A 20,438-nucleotide genomic window follows, 5' to 3' on the forward strand; every position below is an offset into this window, starting at 1 on the left:
GACAGATTTTTTTAAAGCTATAAATGGCATTAGTGCCCAGTCCCCTGTCCCTCCTCCCCCTGGCCTCAGAGTGGAACCCACACACAGCTCTGGCGCGCGTCACCTTTGGATGGACAGGGCTCAGAACTGCAGATATAGGAATGCCTCTTCCAGGCCCATGGCATGCTCTGCATGTCCTGCCCTAGAAGTAAAACGGTAGGGCTGCAGCTTTACCTTAACACGATGGAAGAACAGTGCAGTGGTTCTCAACTGGCCAAGGGCTGGGTCCTTTTTCCCCCAATTTCTCTTTTATGTCATATTATGGAAAACTATACAAATACAGACTGATCTCTCTTTTAGACCAGCAGTATCCTAAGTAGAGTGCACCCATTCATATCCACTGGCGGGGGAGTGAGCCGAAACTCCAGCCTAGCTAAGTCCAGCCCACTTGCTTTTTTTCAGATTTTTTTTATTGTGGTAAAATATATATTTACTACCTTTACCGTTTTTGAGTGTACAGTTCAGTGGTATTAAATGCATTCCTATTTTTGTGTAACCATCACCCAGGGCTGGTCCTTCTGTCATGTCTCTGCCACCTACCTCAACTCCGGTCCATCAGGGTGGAGCCAACTTTTCACTGGGCCCCTCCCCCCAAGGCTGTTACATTAAAAATTAAGGGTTATTTCTCATTCCCATATTTCCCCCTAAAATCATAGTATAAGTGAGGGGTAGGTCTTAAAACTATTGGCTCAATTACTTTATATTATTGAGAAAAGCCAGTTTATCCAGAAAATGCTTATAGTTACACGGTGTTCCCTTGGATTTATAATGCATTTTGAATGGAAATGTATTTATCCAAGAATTTGAATGGACTTGGTTTTTGTTTTTTTCTAGGGAGACAAACCACCTACAAAGGAAGATTCTGAGGCACAATATGACACCTGTTTCACCTTCTTCATTTTCTGCCCCAACATTAGGTAACAGTAAGCAGAACTTAAAAACCCATTACACCCTCCCAACCACCCTTTGAAAGAAATAAGGCGATGTACTGGGAAACAGTACAACTGAGAAACAAGAATGGGGCGTTTCAGATGCCTATCCAAAGTCGTTCAGCTAGTAAAACAAGACCCGGAACTGCCTAATTCCATGTCCAGTGTGTTCTCTGCTATGTCCTACTCCAAAAGGAGAGAGCTGGATCTCACAACTGTACTCATGTCTTAACCAACCCTCTGGATTTGTTTTCTCTTCAAGTCTGCTAAGGTAGTGGACTTGCTCCCTCTCAGCTTCCAGGTACAATTGATTCTCATTACTGGTGGATTCCATATTTGTAAATTCACCTACTCACTAAAATTCGTTACCCCTAAATCAATATTTATGGGCTCTTGTGGTCACTTATGAACACACAAAAAGCAGCAAAACATTTGAATGGTTCGACTTGTGTATTCCCAGCTGAGGTCAAACAAGGCAACACTGTATCTTCTTGTTTCAGCTCTCATTCTAGAAACAAGTGTCCTTTCCGTGATCTATTTAAAGTCATGTTTTTCACATTTTTGGCTTTTTTGATGTTAAAGAGACCTGCAAAGAAAGTGCTAACGTGCTGTCTAGTGTTCCTAAGTGCAAGAAAGCTATGGTGCGCCTTACGGAGAAAACACATGGGTTAGAGAAGTCTGTTCTGTTGGCATGAGTTCTGTTGGCCGTGGGTTCCATGTTAATGAATTAAAAATACACATCGAATAAAGCATATTTAAACAAATACACATAAAACGATGTTATGTATTGGTCAGTTGATGAAAATCTTGTGACCAGAGGTTTCCAGGAACCTAAGTCTGTATTTCTCCTGGGAGCAATGGTTCATATTCACAGCGACCTTACAGAACACAGCTACTGCGAATAAAGAGAAAGGACTATATCCAAACAATCTCATACTGCTGGTTTGAGAAACACCATCTCAGTCCTCCGTGATGTCAGGACCTGGCTTGGTTCCCTGTCCTCTCCCACCGTGGGGGACACTCGAGGTTTGGTTTGGGTTAGTCCATTGGTGTTCTAATATCAGCCCTTTTTCAAAGTAACGAACAAGGAAGTATGTTTCCCTGACTGCAACTATTTGGGGGCTGGCTTAAAACATGAGACGATTTGTTTCCTCATCTCATAAGGTTTCAAATTTATATTCCCTCCAATCAGAGAAGGGTCCTGTTGCTTCAATAGTAGAAACAGTGGAAAAATCCTTTGTCCCAGGCTAGCAGAAAGGGCACCATAATATACATTTTTAAATTGTATATTCTAGTCACCTTCACATCTTGTTGAAGAATCAGGGGAATTCACTTACTTCCTCATTTCTGAAATCAAGAAGAATATAACTACACTACATAAAGTAGCTAATACTTAAAAGATTGCTAATTTTCTTGGTTTTACTAATGGCTTCGATGGAAATACTAAGTTATAAAGATCCCAGTAAAAGTGATAGCAATGGCAACATAAATCCATAGTTATCTGTCAAATGGAAAGCAAAAATATAGATCTGCTTTCATAAAGATACTTATTTTTATGATCAGTACTCACATCATTTGGGGTCTGTTATATGGACTTGGCTTTTATGAATAATAATCACAGTGACGCCAGACATACTGTGCTAGGTGCTTTATCTGCATTCCTTCACACGCACAAAAAAAATGTTTAATTCTCACAATAATAATCCTAAGGGGTAGAAGGCACTGTCCTTGTTACGGATGAAAATTTAAGGTTCAGAGAATAAATAATTTTCCTATTGCAGAGCAAGCAAGTAAAGGGCAGTTTGGATAAAATCACAAGTCTATCTGCCTCCAAAGCTGGTATATTGCCTTCCTGAGTGCTCTTATGTAGGACCGGCTATCTAATTTATAGAGAGTCCAGTACCAAATGAAAATGCAGGGCCCTTTATTCAAAAATTAAGAATTTCAAGACAATGACCACAGAATATTAAGCCAAGGGCAGGACCTTGTGTGACTCCACAGTCTCATGCCCATGAAGTTTTGTCTATCATCCTTTTGCAATAGCACTTCTAAGGACACAGAATTTCACTTGACTTGAGCTGAACTATAGACTTCTTTTACCATGAGGTGTTAGGACTTCCTTAATTCCTGCTTTGTTCCCTGTTAAAGCCAGCTTAATTCTTCTGGCATTGTGATTCTACCTGGCAAAGTTTCTAGTCTCTCCTTCACTTTAGCGTTTAAAGTGGCTTTCTCCACTTTAGTGCCTGGCTGGAGAAAGAAGCAGCCTAGAATGAGTAGGAAAAGTTGGCTTTTGATGCTTTCCATTACTGTGCCATTTTCCACTTAGGTCACATTTTCTTCTACGAATCTTCTTTATTCCCCAACCAAGGAGCTCAGTGTCCTTAGGCCTCTTCCCTCTGGACTAAACCACCTAGTTTGGCCCTTTTTCAGGCCAATTGTTAGTAAAACAATCAGATTACATTCACTGTACTGAAATAATACAATTGAGCTTCCCGGTCCCAAACCTTTGTACTTACTTCTAGAGGGAGGTACTTTTTGTCAACTCAACTGTCCAATGAGCCTTAGAATCAGCTGTTTCTTTTCCTACCTGGGAAACTATCAGTTTTATTTCTTCCTAAAGGGCTGACCCCAGAAATAATTGGATGGTTAGATAAAAACAAAGCATATATTTTTATAGGTATTTTATTTGTTCCTGGTAACTACGTGACAACATAAGCATTATGTATGTCAGATACATTTACCTGTAAATGTAATTAACTTCTATTCCAAACTCCAGGTAATTCTTCAGTTTATTTCTTGGTAACATCAGCAGTCACTCTCAACCTATCTAATGTAGGGAGGAGGCAAGAGAATTAAAATGTTAAATCAAGCTACAAGCAGAGACTGCAATTTGCGGATCAGCCCTGCAGCCAGTCCAGGAGGACACCTTCAGAACAAAGGAAGATTTCTCCTGGGATTGCTAACAATCCATTGCTCACACTGTGAAGGGGAAACAGGAAAAAAAAAAAAAAAGTCCGGTTAGTGGCTGCCCTACACAAAATAAAATCATTCATCCCTAATGGCTGAAACCACAGATAACCCATGGATTAAAGGCTGGCAACTGCCAGCGGGCCTTTCACGCTATGTATTCTTACTTTTTCACGCTACATACTCTTCCCCTTCTTCACTGTATGTCTATATCAAAGGAAATGGGTTTATAAAGCCTTAAACTATAACTCACAGAAACTAAAGAATGATATATAAACTGAATTCCCCAGGCCCTTCTTACTGTCTTTCTTTCGGTATTTACTGTCTCTCTCATTGTCCTCGTCTCTCTTAGTCCCTCTCACTCTCTGCCTCTGAGAGGAGACCACACTCTGTGGAAATGTTACCACTTTTCTAATAAACTTTCCTTTTGACTCTTACTTTGGTGTGTGTTGAATTCTTTCTACATTCTCCTCCAACAGACCCTCTTCTCTCAGCGTGGGCCTTGGTCTCCCCCAACTCAGGGAAATTTAACCTGTCCTACATCATAACCAAAATTAGAGAGAACTTTGCTTCCACTCTAAGTTCAGATCTTTCTCCCCTTCCAATCCCAACATATATGCTTCAGATTAGGCTGTTTTATTAATTTTGGCAATAAATATTCAGCAGTTTCCAAGGGAATCTAGGATCATGAGAATTTTTTTCTGACACGAAGCAAGGAAAGCTCATGATACCTCTTAACAGCATAAAAACAAATATTCCTCAAGATTGATCCCCTGCAATTGCTTTAGGTCTTTGTATTAGTCATCTATTGCTATATAACAAATCACCCCAACTTTGCATCTTAAAACAAAAATAAGCAGCATTTCACACAGTTGTGTATGTCAGGACATTGGGGACAGCTTAGTTGGGCGATTTTGGCTTGGGGTCTCTCAATGAGGCTGCAGTCGTCTGAATGTTTGACTGGGGTTGAGTAAGTCTACTTTCAACATTGCTCTACTACGTGGCAGGCGAAATGGTACCGGCTGTTGGCAGAGGCCTCATTTCCTCCTATATTAACCATGGGGCTGTGAGTGTCCTCACAACACGGAAGCTGGTTTCTCCCAGAGCAAGTGATCCAAGAAAGAAAGGCAGAAGCTACAATGTCTTTTATGACATATAACCTCACAAGTCACACACTATCATTTTTGCAAAATCTTCTTGGTAACATACACAGCTCAGCCCTGCTGAGTGTGGGACAGAATCAAACAAGGGTATGAATACTGGAAGGCAAGGATTATTGCAGGCCATCTTAAAGGCTAGTTATCACATTTATCATGCCACTCTTTCCATCATAAAGGAAATAGAAATTCCTTGAAGAAGGAATGTGACCAATCTGATAGTCCCTGAAAAGGGATATTCCCTCTTATTATTAAATTTGCATTCTTTGTTACACATCGACTTGTGAGATATTGTTAGTGTTAATAATCGCTAAAAATCTTATCAGCCCCTTTTAGATACTTCTTGTGTGACTATGCTATTCCAGCCAGTTTCCTGGCTCTGTATTCTTTGATATACTCCTGTGTACTACTGCACAAGAACTTAAAGAGCTTAGACTTTGTTCTGAGTCATGTTTGCTGAATTACTTTAAGTAGAGGAGAGTCTCACTAGTTCATATTTTCATTTTATTAGGTTCATTCTGTTGCCTGTGTAAAGGATGGGCTGGTGATAGGGAGGGAGATGGAACAATACGGGAAATAGGGAGTCCCTTTATCAGATAAAGTTTTATAGCCCCCAGCACTTGCTATGATTCCTGATTTCCTCATCAACTAACCTGAAGCTCAGGAAGTTAATCTTGCCTGAGTAATGATGTATGCTGGGACATGTTTAACAAACAGCTCTCAACGATGGAGACGAGAGAGGAGAGAGAGATAGACAGACAGACAAACAGACAAGATTCCAAATCCTAACTAACTTGTCACTGGACAGGAAGTTGGGAAGAGATGTGCACAACTGGCACGTACTACCTAGCTCCAGGATCCACTGCAACTTTCGAGCTCTTAAAACAGAAGCAGCCAGGAGCAGGTTAGCAGATTGGAAACAAGAGGGACCAGTTAAGCCAAAGTCCTTGTTCACATGGCCGGCAAAGGGGAATAAGGGATTCCTAGGCACCTGCTCGCCCCAGAGGGGGGCTGCCAGGACCTGGGGGACCTCACTGCCTGCAGCAGTCTTCCAATGCTAAAATCCCCACCTGGACCTTCTAGGCCACAGGATTAGCCCGAGAGTGAAGGCAAGCAAAGAAACATGGGGCTAGAGACAAAATTACTTTAAAAAAGTGAATTATCTTGGTTTACTCTAAGTATCCAAACTGTTAAGTGTGAATAATGCCTTTTCTCTCAATGAGAAGCTGTTATATTTCTCTATAAAGCAAAACCTTGGAGACTTGAATATATATTGTCTTTCTACAGGGGATTTTAGTGAACAAGGGCCACTCAAAATCACGATTACAAGCCTCCTGCTAATAGGACCCAGTCACATTGGGTTTTTCATACAAAATCTGGAATTTTTCTCTCCTTTCCTCATCCACCATCTTACTTTCTTATTCAGAATTTGCTGAAGAATTTATTTTATAGAATAGTCTGGAATGTTGGCATATTTCCAAAGAAAATACAACAAGCAAACCCAAATTCCCAGTTAATAGATTCGGATATGAATACTAGGCAGATTATAGCTGTGCTATTCCTCCCCGGGGTTCCACAGTCCAGCAGAGACAAAGAACCTTCCCAGGCTGGAGGATGGTGAGATGCCCAGGAGGTACAGGGAGAGAGTGACCTTCAAGAAAGATTCCTCCAATGTGTGGGACAGGGAGCAAGGGGAGAGATGGCCTTTAGGCTAATCTGTCCGTATGCTTTAGGACTGAAGATATTGTTAGTGGCAATGGGATAGCTAATTAAGAGTCCTGCCGTCCTGTGACTTTGATTTACATCTCCTCTGTAGGACCTTTCCTTTTTAGTTTTTCAGGACAGAAGACCTGACTAAAGTTCTTCAAAAATCCCTCCTAAAAGTTATATTTTGAAGAAGAACTTAGACTCTAAGTTTTTAAGCTTTTTAAATAAAAATGAAGAGTGAGATCAGAAGAGAGAAAAGCAAAACACAAAAATGGAACTGACAAGCTGCACGATTTCTTCAAGATTAGTCTAAAGCTATATATTTTGAATGGAAATGCCATAAAAGCAATGATGTGACCTTCTCACTGCATCATATCAGGAGGTGCGTGACATTAGTTTGTCTTATTATTGGTGATAAAGTTGATTACTCAGTTAAAGCTGTCTGCCAAATTTATCCACTATATATTTTTTCCTGCTCAAATTAACATTTGTGGAGTATTTTGTAATTAATATAGTGTTTTTCATCAAACTTTCACCAACTAGTTTTAATTCTGATATCTTCCTAATTCCATGTTTTTCTATATTACTTGGTATTTTACTCTAACAAACAGCTTTTCTTTCTTCCCTACTTATTTATATCAGTACGGACATATGAGTTTTTGGTTTATTCAGTGAAATATAACCCATTACTATTACTTACATTTACGCTCATATTTTCCAGATTTGGCCAGTGGTAATCTCAAGCTGGTTCCTATGTGACTTGATAAGTCTTTATCATTCTTTGAGCATTTCCTTACTTTCTGGGAGAACATGTGCTGGGCTCATCTTGTACTTTTCTATCACAGGACTGGAATCAGTCTTTTCTCCAAGGAGCTTTGGGTAGGGTGTACTTTTAAAAACTGGTCTTGCTATAGGATAATGTCTCAGGAAAATAAAATACAAAATGATCCTTAAGTTATATAAGTCCTCAATAAGAGTTGATGTTAAAATGAATAAATTATATTTGCAAGGTCCATAGAGACCTCCCTAGCTAAATACTATATATGTAAACTACTACAGAATTAACTCAAAATCACAGACTGAGTATGCATGTCTATCTCTCTTTTATATATACTTCTCAGGTGATTTAAAGTTGCTGTTTCTGGTCTATGGCCATGCCACACTGAAGGTGCCCAATCTCGTCTGAACTTGGAAGTTAAGCAGGGTCAGGCCTGGTTAGTACTTGGAATACCAGGTGCTGTAGGCGTAAAAAGAAAATAATAATAATAAAGTTGCTGTTTCCTATTGTATTATTTTATAGTATTTACAGGAACAGCATTTTATATGTTCTATCTGATGACTGCTGAAATACAGAAGGGTTACTGATTTTTGCTATTGATTTTTAATCTGGCCAAACACTTGAATTCTTTTATAAGTTATATACTTACAGTAGATTCTACTGGCTGCCCTATGTGGACAATCATATTACCTGCAAACAGTAGTATTTCCCTTTGACTCTTGGAATAGTTTACCACTCAATTTTATTTTCTCCCTGATTACATTGCCTATAAATTATTATGGTTGTCAAACAAAATTCTTTCAGAAAGAAATGAAAACAAACAAACAAACAAACAAAAAAAACTGGCCTTGGAAAGTGGGTGCCAGTAATCTGTAATTCTCATTTCTGGCTGGTAAATCAGTTTCTTGTGAACTTGGTTAGCATGAAGAGATTATCTGGCATTGTCAGCCTCAGCAAGCCTACCCAACTGAGGGGCCGACTCTGGATGGAGGCACATCAGCATCATTGGCTGGTGATGCCCAGCCTGAAGTGGCTTCGGATTTCCAGTGCAACATATGGCTCTGCCATCTACGGTACCGTGGGTTCAGAGAGTACATGTGTGAAACATTCCCAGGTGGCTGTAGCCCAAGACTAAGAGCTCATCCAGGGTTTCGGAAATTTTAAGGTGACTTACCTGTCAGGACCACTTCTGGCAACCTCAAGTTCTACAGATTAAGGAAAGGTCCTCCAACTTAACTACTTGTTAATTCTCAAAGTCCAAAATCACAGATCATCAGAAAACTCCACCAATAAGGCAAATTTGGCACACTGATTTCATTTAGTGCTTTTTCGTGAAATGTTAAAACAGTCAACTCCTAAGATCACTCTTAGAAGTGGATAAAGAGTCTTGATGCTTCTGAAATAATAAATCCAGTTTTCCAACTCCTATCCAATTGCTATTCTAGAGAACTTTAAATGGGGCCGTGTCTTTTTCAATTTACATATATTTGAGAAACATTTCTCAAAATATTTCACCTTAAAGCACTGAAGAAAATGAGTACAGAAACTTGTAAAAATACATTTTTTAATAACATCAAGAAGTACAGTGCAGTTTTATCGAGGTTTTACATTGCAGCTTACAACAAACATATTATCTATTACAGCATATATTTACATGTAAAGTAAACTTAGGGATCTTTTCTCCCATGGCTGAATAAACCAAATCTGGTGCATCATACCACATTTAAAGTTGTTTTTAAAGCTGGCTTCTGTAAAAGGCCATTAACAACAACAAAAAATCCCCCATCACAATGATAGCCTGATGAGTGCTCAAAAGTTACAAAAAAACGTAAATACTTGCTTTCCTTTAATGGCTTTGAAGAAGAGCTACTGATAGCAAATCTGAAGTATTAAAGACAATAAGGGAAACAGCTGTTTATTTTGTCTAGTGAATCTATAATAAATACTGATTTAAGGCTACAGATTATGAAAAGATTCTTGTAGGAAAAGCTTAACATTTATATTTATGATTCCATGGACTAAAAACTGTCTGATATATCAATGGTTGAGTCTGCTTTTCTTAAACATTGTTTATACAAAGAACAGCAGGATGGTGGAATTCTTGACACCTCTGGACAAAGTGAGAGGGGACTGAAATTAATTAGCAAAGGGGAAAATTAATATTCATTTCAAAATTCTACCTGCCTTTGTCTTGGAATGATCAAGACTCAGCTCAATCTGAGAAAAGTTAAAAGGAATGGAACTGAAGGAAATCAGGAGCTATTACTAAAAAACTGTAGCTGTGCATGCTTTCTCCTGACGGCATTTAAAAATTATACACCTGGATTTATTTGCTATATACATAAACTAGTGTTGGAATTAGAAAAAAAACACCACTTACATCCACAGAAGTACCAGAATCATACTCAGATTTGCAAAGAGGCATAATAATTTGTTTATCATGCAACTAGCTATTGGTGAAATTTGTAATGGTTAACAGAACAAAATCCTTATGAACATAGTATTGACCTGTAGCAAATTATACAAATTAAGCAGCTCAAATTCATATGGGTAAAGACCCAATATCCCTGAATTTCTAAGCATTCATCTATCTCAGTGTTAACATGGGTTCATCTAAATGTTAGCCCACTTGAAGAGAGATTTTAAATACTCCTCCCTCTTCAATACATCATCATACTTTCAGAGGTAAACAACTTCTCTACTACTTTTGCTTATTCTCATGAATCTGATATAGTGTTATTACAGTGTAATAACTAGGGTAAGGTAGGTGCTCTAAAAGATCCAAGTAATTTAATTTCTAGGTTCCAGAATACTGCTGGCATTGTACAATAAGCCCATCTGTCAGAAAGCCATGTCTCTGGTTGAAATATATTCTTGGATTAATGACTGAGGAGTTAAGACCAGCTGCCAATGAAGTCAATAGTTTGACCTTCTCTATTAAATTATAATTTTTTAGCAGATAGAACCAAGTCTCATACTTTTCATGTATCCTCTACAACTCCTACTAAAGTTCTGGGCAAAGATATATGCTCAAGGATATATTCAGAGATGGGGGCAGGAACTGAATCAAGGGTGAACGTGGGCATAGTGAAGCCATACCTTACTTCACCCATCATTCAAAAGGCAGTTACCAGAGTGAATCGCCGACGTGTATCACTGAAGAACAGATGCCTGTCCTCTACCATTGTCTAAAAGAAAACAAACCACTTGGGCCTCTATTTTTTCTCTTAGTCACTAAGAGATTATACATGGGCACGAGTACCACTTGGATGATATCTGTAAAAACAAAAAGGTTTTCCTGCCTCAAAGGAAGCACCAACCCATTACATGGCACATTTTAACTCTAATAATACAATAATTCCAAAAAAAGTTTATAGCATCAACTTCTAAAATTATGTTAAATGTTATCCATACTAATAGATATTTAAAATGTTAGGCTTTCTCTCTGACATCACTTGAAATGCATTTTATTTCTGAATACTGACATGAGGTAGAAGATAAGGAACTCACAAAAGAACTCTTTAAAATACCTAACTCTATTCAATACAATTAGCCCCGAGAGAGATGTAAGAAAAGTCACAGCCTTAAGCTGGTAGACTACTACTAAGCTATTACCCTTACCTGAAAGAAATTTCTTATATTTGAAACTGCCCTTTTTTCAAACTATTAGGTAGTCAGACATGAGCAATAGGGGAACAAAGGAATAGGGGCTCAGCCCCGTAACCATAGAAACTTCCCTTGAAGACCTTCCTTAAGAACCTCCCAGAAATACCTCCATTTTAGGGTTATCAATTACCCCAAATCCTAGAGTATAAAGGCCATAAAAGCTGCTGGCCTAAACCAGCTATAAACGCATGCGTAGAAAGTACTGTCTCTAACTTCAGCCTCATTATACCATCATTATAATCTCATGACTATGCCTGGAAATTCATGAATCTAATTATAACAGACTGAATTGTAGGTAAGCACCTGCACACTAGGCAAAGTTATATAGCAGCCAGGTGTCAATCAAGGTGACCTCACTTGCCAATCACCTACGAATGTCTTTGAAACCACCCATCAGGGCCCAAATATAAGGCAGACTTCCCCACTTCTGGATCCTTTTTGCCCTTCAAGGCTCTCCTCCTTTTTTGGTAGCCTTTTGTGGCCTTTTTGCTCTTTTGTAGCCATTTTGGTACCTTTGTGTTGGTTACAGCACTGGGACCAGGTGCCTCCTTGGGGCATATTTTGTATTTCTAAAACATACTTTTAATAAAACTATTAAATCTCAATGACTTGTGATTCTTCACTGTCAATGAGGAAGAACCGAGGAAAAATGCTAACGACAGGTCTGCCTTATCCCTCTGCCTCCCCTCTACCTTTGGGATGACACCGAACTCCAATTGGCCCCAACAGTGACAAAATCAGTTAAGGTATTATAGAAAAGGACTACACATTCTGAAATATTGATAAAGATCATATGCAATAGCTTCTCTTAGTCATCATTTTTTTCACTACCATGTTGCTCTAAGTCACTTCAAATAAGACACAGGTCCTTTCCATTTGAATAACTGATCAGATATCAATATGGAGGTTAAAAATCTTCCTAGTGTAAGAAGCAAGATAAAAGGAATGATTCACATTTAAAATAATGTACTTTTCATAAAAACTAGCAGCACTTCATTCTACCAGGACATAACAAATTTGGCTTTATAGACTGGTCAGAAACAAAAGAAAATGTATATTTATCCAAAACAGCTCTTTGTACAAGGGAAATGTGAGGCTAACAGTTTTAACAACTATTTCTCCATTAGGTGGTGTGTGAAACTACTGGAATGTCAATTTCAATGGCAGAGAGGCGGGAGCGTGCTGAATAGGGCTGTGAGTAAGTATGCATACTGGGAGGATGGGAGTACAGTGGTTGCCAGAAAGGAGAAGGCAAAGATTTGCATGCACAGTACCAAATAAACAGTAGAAGAGAAGTCATAAACAGGCCCCCAGCACTAGCAATAGTGACATATACTGCATAGTCAAATGTAAAGACTGGCTCGAACTTCCTGTTTAGATGGATGTTATAAAAGAAGACCCAGATGGATGGCGAGAGGCTCACAGTACCAGCCAGGAAAAACAGCAGCCCAGCCACCAGGTGGCAGCCTGCACTATTGACCAGACATTTGGCCAGTTTGATGTTGGGCACGGAGGACCTGAAAGCTGTGTTACACATTCCGATCAGGCAGAGCAGCAGGGCACCCATTGCGACCAGGATGCTGAGGGGCAGGGCAAACTGGAGAACTCGCAGGTCCAGTTGGTCAACTGATGAGTACCAAGTAGTGTCGTACATCAGGCAGTCACTGCTCCCGTCGTATCGGGCACACTTTACCCACAGACCTGTGTAAACTGTCAGGTTCTTCTCATTTCTGTTGAACGTGATCAGTCGTAATTTTCTCCAGTTGGGAAGCATAGTTCCTGCAAAGAGGCCTGCTACCGAAGCAATTCCACATAGGAAGGAGAGGACTGTGGCTGCATGGACATCCCGACAGCCCATGGCAGGCAGGCTTGTGCAGAACTGTCAGTCAGACTAGGGGGGGACACACAAGAAGACAAATCATGAGGGGAAAATAGAAGAGCAGAGTAGAAAAGGTGGAGCTGACTGGCAACACAACTAATGATATCACTAAGAGGAAATTCTGTCCTGGTATCCTCTATATGTACAATATGAGTGTATATAAATACAAGTGCATGTGACCTCACAGCACAGGCATGCACACACACACTGGGTTACCACTGACTGGGTCATGTAGTAATTAAAGTCTTTAGACAAGTATTTTTCTTCACAGCAAATCAGAGACACAACCAAAATAATTTCAAATTCTCTTAACATCACATCTGAAATTCTCTTGGTTATCATAATCATTCATTCAACACACATATATTAAGTACTTTCATGTGTCAGGCAATCAAACATATAGAGTCAGAGCACTCAACTGTCAACTACAAACAACTTAAATTCAGACTCAAATGCTCATGCATATACAAAACGAGACTAGCACAAAGCAGAGGTGAAGGTGACTCATAAAAGACAAAGGTGTAGGGAAAGAAGCACTACAGGACAGCAGAGTGGTTGAGGGCAGATTGTGAGCCAGACTGCTTGGGTTCTAATTCTCACTTCCTCACTTACTAGCGGAGTGAGCCTGGGTGGTCAGCTACAGAAGTTCTGTGCCTCATTTTTCTCATTTGTAAAATGGGAAAAATAACAGTGCCTACCTGATAGGGCTGTTCTAAGTAGTCATATATATGAATTATTAACTCATATCTATGAGTTAATATAATATCAAGTGCTTAAAACACGTCTGGCATGTTCTAAATGCAAGTATTAACAACTACTTGGCACTCAGTGACCGGGTCAGTGCTTGGCATACTGGAGTAGTTCAAAAAACATTTGTTGAGTAAATGGTAAATAAGAAAAACATCTCATTCTTATATACTAGTGATACCAGAAAATTACAAAATATAAATGGACTCCCCTTCAATGAGTTAGTTGAATGGAAAGATGAGAACAAAGATCCTGAAATTATTCTGCTCAGCTACTTCCTGGCCAATTCGAGATGACTTACATGATTTGCAGGTTATTATACTATTGTTATTGCTTATTAAATAAATATACCATTTGGTTATTATACCATTACTGCTCATATAAGATGAATGTAAAAGATTTCTGAAGTAATGACAACCTATTTCAGTGTTATTGTAATGAAAAGAAGAAAAAGAGCCAGGCTTTTATCACATCCCCAATTAAAAGGCTATGTCCTTTTACAGCATATGACAAATTATAAAAATCAGTATGTTATTCAGCTTTAATTTCTTCAAAACTCACTCTCCAAACACTGCCCAAATATACTTTCCCTGCCTTTTATCATGCCTCCTATGAAGCAACTGAATGGACTACTTTAATGAGCAGCACATTTATTTCTTTTAGTCAGATCATGACAAAGGGGTGAGGCTGAGGATATTCTTAGTTTTGGATACAGCTTAGGTTTAAGGAATCCATTGTCCTTTACAGAGTCAAATATTATCTACTGAGATGATGGAGTAGCACTCCCAGGAGCTCAGGGGTCAGAGAGAAGACCATGACCAAAATATTATGAAACTGGGTTAGGGCTTGATCAAATGTGTTCAAATGGGAAGGCACAATTTCTTTAGAAAACAATGTATTTCTATATTGAATCCTATAAACTAGGAATAATTTTACTAGCAGAAAATATACAGGTATATGTACACACCTATACACATACACATATAAATGTACAATATAAAATCAGAGTTTAAGCAGAAGTGACCATTTTTTAAGGTCCTCAAGTTAAACATAATTAGTTCTAAGTCTCTCCATTAGTTTACTACTTGTTTATCATGTTGTCTTCTGTCAGTATTACCAAAGATGCAACTGAGATGCATAAGAAAATGGATGAAAATAAAACAAAGGAACTGTAATCCTGGTTTATTTTTTTTGTGCAAACTGGGTGGAAAAAAGAAACTATCTTAATTTTAGCAACCAACCACCTTGGGTTCAGCAATGGAAACTCTGATGTAGTTTTGAGGATATTTATAGTGGAAAAGGCTACGAAAGAATGAGATCGAGCTCCAAAATTCAGCTTCCTGTGGTTTTTGCTCATTCACATGTCTCCCCATACACTGTAAGCAACTTGCACAGTGCCTGGCACATAAGTCATTCAAGGAATATTTGAATAAATGAGTACTGGGGCCTATTCCAAGACCACAGGAACTCACAAAGGTAAGCTACAATTGACAAGGAAGTAGCCTTACTAAGCAATCATTCATTTAATAGATATTTACTGAGTATCTAAACATTGTTAGGCCCTGGAGGGACGCTGCAAAACATTGTTAGGCCCTGGAGGGACGCTGAGGCCACTAAGATCTAGACATTGCCCAAATGTGTTAACAGTCATACTGAGGGAAAGAATATGATGTTTTATAAGAACCCAAAATGCTGACAGTGAATCAGTTGTATGATTACTATATATCAAGTAGTTACTGTTAGGTATTAAATGAAGTGAACCAATAAGGTACCTGTTCATAAAAATGTATCATCCAGGGTTAGAGGAAGACTGAGCAATGAATGACAATGATTTGATCAAAGTTGTGAAGACATAAGAAACAAAAGCTCTTTTAAAGCTTCAGAACTCCTTCAAATACCTAACCAGAGTCCTAACCCAATCACAATTCCTTCTTGCTTTCAGAGGTATAGGACGAATACTTGGAATATCAATGTAACTAAGATTTCTTTAACTAAACTGCCCTGTACCACTGATTCCTATAATGTAAATGGAATGAGAACCAAGATCAGAAAGAATTACTTTATTATTAATAAATTCCTGTAGTTCTTAGCCTATAGACTATCAAATGACACTAATGAACAGAGTTGGGTCAATATTTATTTCAGTATAAAGGGTGTTCAAGTTTATCCTGCATCAAATCAATACAAGTGATATATCAGTCCCCTGAACTTGCTTTTGCTGAAGCCTTCTTTGTTCAGATCTCAATGACTAAAAGTCCTGTTTACAGAGCCGACAAGGATACTATGACATTTTTTTCAGAAGGGAACACTAATTAATCTCAATTCTTTAGCTAAATTTCAACCTCAGTGCTGGAATTAATGTCCATGCTCTTTGTAACTTTCTTCCGCTGCTTTACTTTTTATGCCGTTCTTAACTCCATCTATATATGGTTTGATAAAGTCTATATCCCACTAGAAGGATGAAGTAACATTTTATAGAGATAGCTGGGAGAAGAAATATGTTTAGCGATTTGGAACTAAAAGATAATGCTGACTCTCGGGTTAGTATCTGCTCATACTGCGGAGTAAAAAGACCTCTACTCTTGTGCAATGCACCAACTAATTTTGAATCCAGAATGTTTTTCAAATGCAAACCTGATTTCACTACATTTCTTACCATCCAGGGACTATTTCCCTCAGAATAAAGTTTCTAAAGTTTCAAATCCCATCATCTGGTTCCTGCCAAACTCTCAATCTCCTTATGTGTCACTCTCCCACCTCACACTCTACAGCCTATTTAGTTATACTACTTTCCTAAAACTTCTCAAATTTTCCACTTTTTAACTGGGTTATGTGGGCTTTTCCTCTTGCTATTCTTCCTCCTAGAACTGTCTTAATCCCATCCTATTCTTTGCTAACATGTATTAATCCTCCTAGTTTCTAGTTTCCTAGCCCTATATGTGCCTGTCCTTCCCCTCCCTTTAACCGCCCCTTGCTCCCTGTTATATGCTCTGGTAGCACTTTTGTATTTTTTCTTTGGTAGCAGCTATTATGATTCCTTGTTCATATTTATCTTTCCCACCAGACTGTGAATTCTGGGAGGACAGAGAGCCTTCTGTTTTATTCATTGTGTCCAACACTGGTGCATAGAAGGCACTCAATTATTACTAAATGAATGAACAAACAAATGAAAGGTCCATATGAGTATGGTCAGGATACAGAAACTAATAAATTTTCTCTATTAACAACAGTCCCATTCATTCATATCCTGTGTTCTGAAGCCTCCAAGCTTCTTCAAGACTGTGCTCCTGCTTTCCAATCTTTATTGGCAAAGTCTCTCCCACTTTTTAAAACTAAGTTCATTTTCTTCCCCTAGAAACTTCCTAAGAAAAATGAGGCCATTCCCAGTTCTTTACATACACACAATGCTTCTAGAAATAGTTAAGTTTAGCAACATCGATTAAGTTCATTAAGTTCCACAGAGGTTAAGGAGTCTATCAGTTATGGCTGTGTCATTTCTTCTGTTTTCAACTTAGTAAGTATGTTATGTATTGATACCCCTCTTAAGAGTGGGTATATATCAAATTAACGTTTGCTTATCAAAGCTAAACAATTTATTATATTTGTATTTATATTTTATTTTTAAAGTAGCAATGAGGGGAAAAATAAACATCTTTTTGCCATATGAAAACCGCTTATTAGGGACTGTGGAAAATGTGCAAGGCTAAGAAAACACTTTAAGAAATCTAAGGAGCACTCATGAACTCTAGCTGGGCAACAGCCTTGAACTGGGTCTTATATACAAATGTGTGGGCTTAAAGTTTCCATCTGAGAGGCAGCTTGGTATTGTAGCCAAGGAGACCGAAGACTTAAAGACAGTCATGACCTCCCATTTACAAACTGGACAAGACACCTACATCCTCTGAACCTCAAATACACATCTGTAAAATGTTCCCCAACATAACTGTGAGATCATGGCTAGTAAAGCCCTTCTTTGTAAGATAGAATATGGTCAAAAATTTAAGTTTGTAATGATTATTATTAGGATTATTTACTTTCTTTAGCTAGGAACATGCTTTTCTTCTGAACTCTCAGCAAACAACCACGGATGATTACAGCCATATAACAATAATGACACAGCATTCTCCTTGTAGTTACCAACCAAACCAAATAAGAACACTGTTTCAAAACAACCACTTCATATTTGTCATTTGACTACCTGTTCCACAGTGACTTTCAGAGAAGTAGATGGATAAAATTTGGTACCCAGTGAAAGGTTATCAAAGATATCATTTCAAATAAAAATATTTTCAAAAGGCTATCTGTTCTGTGGTTTTGAACAGAGTTCAAAGAAGTCTGGAGCAGGAATAGTGGCTAAGAGCTTTAGGAATTCACAGACCCATTACTATGTATTTTTTCAGAGATAATTCCAAGAAATAGCTAACTAAGAACACATGTAACAGCAGTTATATTAATTCTTGATGGTAACAGTAGCAATCCCTTCTACCTGTAATTTGGGTTTTCTTAGAAACTGTAGGTCATCAATGCACTCAAAAGGGAGGTCTGTCCTATAACTATTTTGTTGAACAAGAGAAAAACATGTCATCTGATATATGGTAGCAAGTAGCAAAAAGAGAAATATAATCAAAGGCTGTACTTACTCTTTGCTCTTTGAGGTACTTGAATAGTTCTAAAACAACTTTAAGTAACTTAGAAGAAATACATGCACATCTGAACAGAGAGCAGAAATGATCCGGGCCTAAATAAATAGGAAAAATGCCCCAAATTAATATAATACTTCTTTAAAACTCAATTTGAATTCACTTGGAATTAGAAAAAATGATTAGCAATCATCTAAAACTAACGAAATGTTATACTAAAAAAGGTGGGCAGTAAGTTTTTTTTTTTAAAGAAGTTTATTCTTAAATTCTCACATTATATGTAACATACAAAAGAAAATTATGATTTGAGAAGATAAAGGAATAAGGATACTGTCTTGGAAATAAATTTCAACATTTAATAACTTTTTAAAATCTTTCACGACTATAGTGAAAGAATAAAGAGGGCCTAGGAAACATTGTGCAGTTAGTTGTCTTGGAAGTAAAAGAAATTCATTATGTTTCTCTTACACCTTTTTAAAGGATACTGACAACAAAAGCAAGCCAAGTTGATCGGCATTGTGAATCCTAAAATTTGCAACTAGAATGCTTTTTTGAGTTTACAGTTCCACCAATGGCTCAACCGGCCATTTAAATGTTTCCATATATCTTTTAAGCATCGGCAACTTCCTCTTCAAATACCATTTATCTCAATGGGTAGGATGAGAATGAAAACTTGTAAACGCCTGAGGACTTCCTGGATTTAGGCGTTTATCACTAGCCTCTATTATGATCATTATGTAGAATGTTGTCCAGCACAGTCTGCATGGAAGAGATTTCAATCAAATCATTTTTCTTTTGTAAATGTTTCTTGAGCTGGTATCAAGCATAACTGCTCCCTCCAAAGTTAAGGGAAATCATTTTACATTTAAAAGCACACCCCAAGATCCCTGAGCAATTATTTTAAGTGGGGGCACCGATTCTGGTCCTTCTCTAACGTAGTGGAAGGCTCTTCCAAGGCCTGTAACAGAACTTGGGCTTCAGAGGAAAGCAAACCAAGCTTAAAGAGCAATCCACACTCACCTTCCTCTCCTCTCCCCACCTCTGAGCTATGTCCTTAAGTGCACCAGAGCTGGCAGAAAGAAAAGGGGGGCGGGGGGAGGGCTCTCCTGGTTAGAGCCAATGGAAAGAGACCGCAACAGTGACTGTTAAAGCTCTCAGAACAAGCCCATCCCCGCAACAGTGAGTGGGTTTGAACCACGAGCAGGTCATCATTACACAACCAGCAGCAGCTGGTGATTCAAAAATAGCAACTTGCAGTTCCACAGAGCACACCAGGCTAGCCCAGCCCCAAGCCCTTGGCTGCTCCAGCAAGACATCTTGACATTTCCATACTACTGTGTACAATATAAAAAATTAAAGCTTTATCAAATACCTCTCCTCACTCAATTTCCACAAATGTGGTCAGCATTTTTCAATGTCCCTGATTCCTTCCCCTCGAGTTAGCTATTTTACGCAAAATTCTCAAATACTTATGCGAAAGACCCAGAAATAAGAATATTCTTGACCACACCTACCTGTTTCTCACATCCAAGGCATTTTACTCGCCCACACTGACGAGCCTCTGAGAGCGTCTCCCTCTCTGCGTCCCAGGAAGTGCGTTCCCTGCGAGCCGCACCGGAGGCTTCTGGGAGCCTAGTCCTGTTCTCCGGTGGCCCTGAACAGGAATGCCGGGTATGACTGGGAGACTACAACTCCCAGAATCCACTGGGCCGCGGGTAGCGGCAACATTCTGCGACCACCCCCACCTTTCTCCCACCTCCCCTATTCCTCAGGCACTTTCAGTTCCGTCCGGATTTGGCTTGTAGGTCTTAAAAAAAGTTAAACAAACAAACAAACAAAAAACGAAAAATCGTTTTGAGTTGGGTATCCACGTAAATGTTTCCTACTAAATGCGATTTTTCCTGTAAGAAGGTTTGTTAGCAAAAATCC

General features: G+C 38.7%; 1 protein-coding gene across 1 annotated transcript; it reads right to left on the minus strand.

Moving 5' to 3' along the window:
• Positions 1-9,122: 9,122 nt before the first annotated feature.
• On the minus strand, positions 9,123-20,177 carry CLDN12 (claudin 12). Its single transcript, XM_039878137.1, has 3 exons — positions 20,024-20,177; positions 18,510-18,607; positions 9,123-13,134 (listed from the first exon to the last, which is right to left on the minus strand). Exon 3 carries the CDS (start codon positions 13,099-13,101, stop codon positions 12,367-12,369), a length of 735 nt encoding a protein of 244 aa, XP_039734071.1. The 5' UTR covers positions 13,102-13,134; positions 18,510-18,607; positions 20,024-20,177; the 3' UTR covers positions 9,123-12,366.
• Between the last annotated feature and the right edge of the window lie 261 nt (positions 20,178-20,438).

Source organism: Pteropus medius, unplaced genomic scaffold, assembly GCF_902729225.1.
Source record: "Pteropus medius unplaced genomic scaffold, Ma_sr-lr_union100, whole genome shotgun sequence".
NCBI classification, from domain to species: Eukaryota; Metazoa; Chordata; class Mammalia; order Chiroptera; family Pteropodidae; genus Pteropus; species Pteropus medius.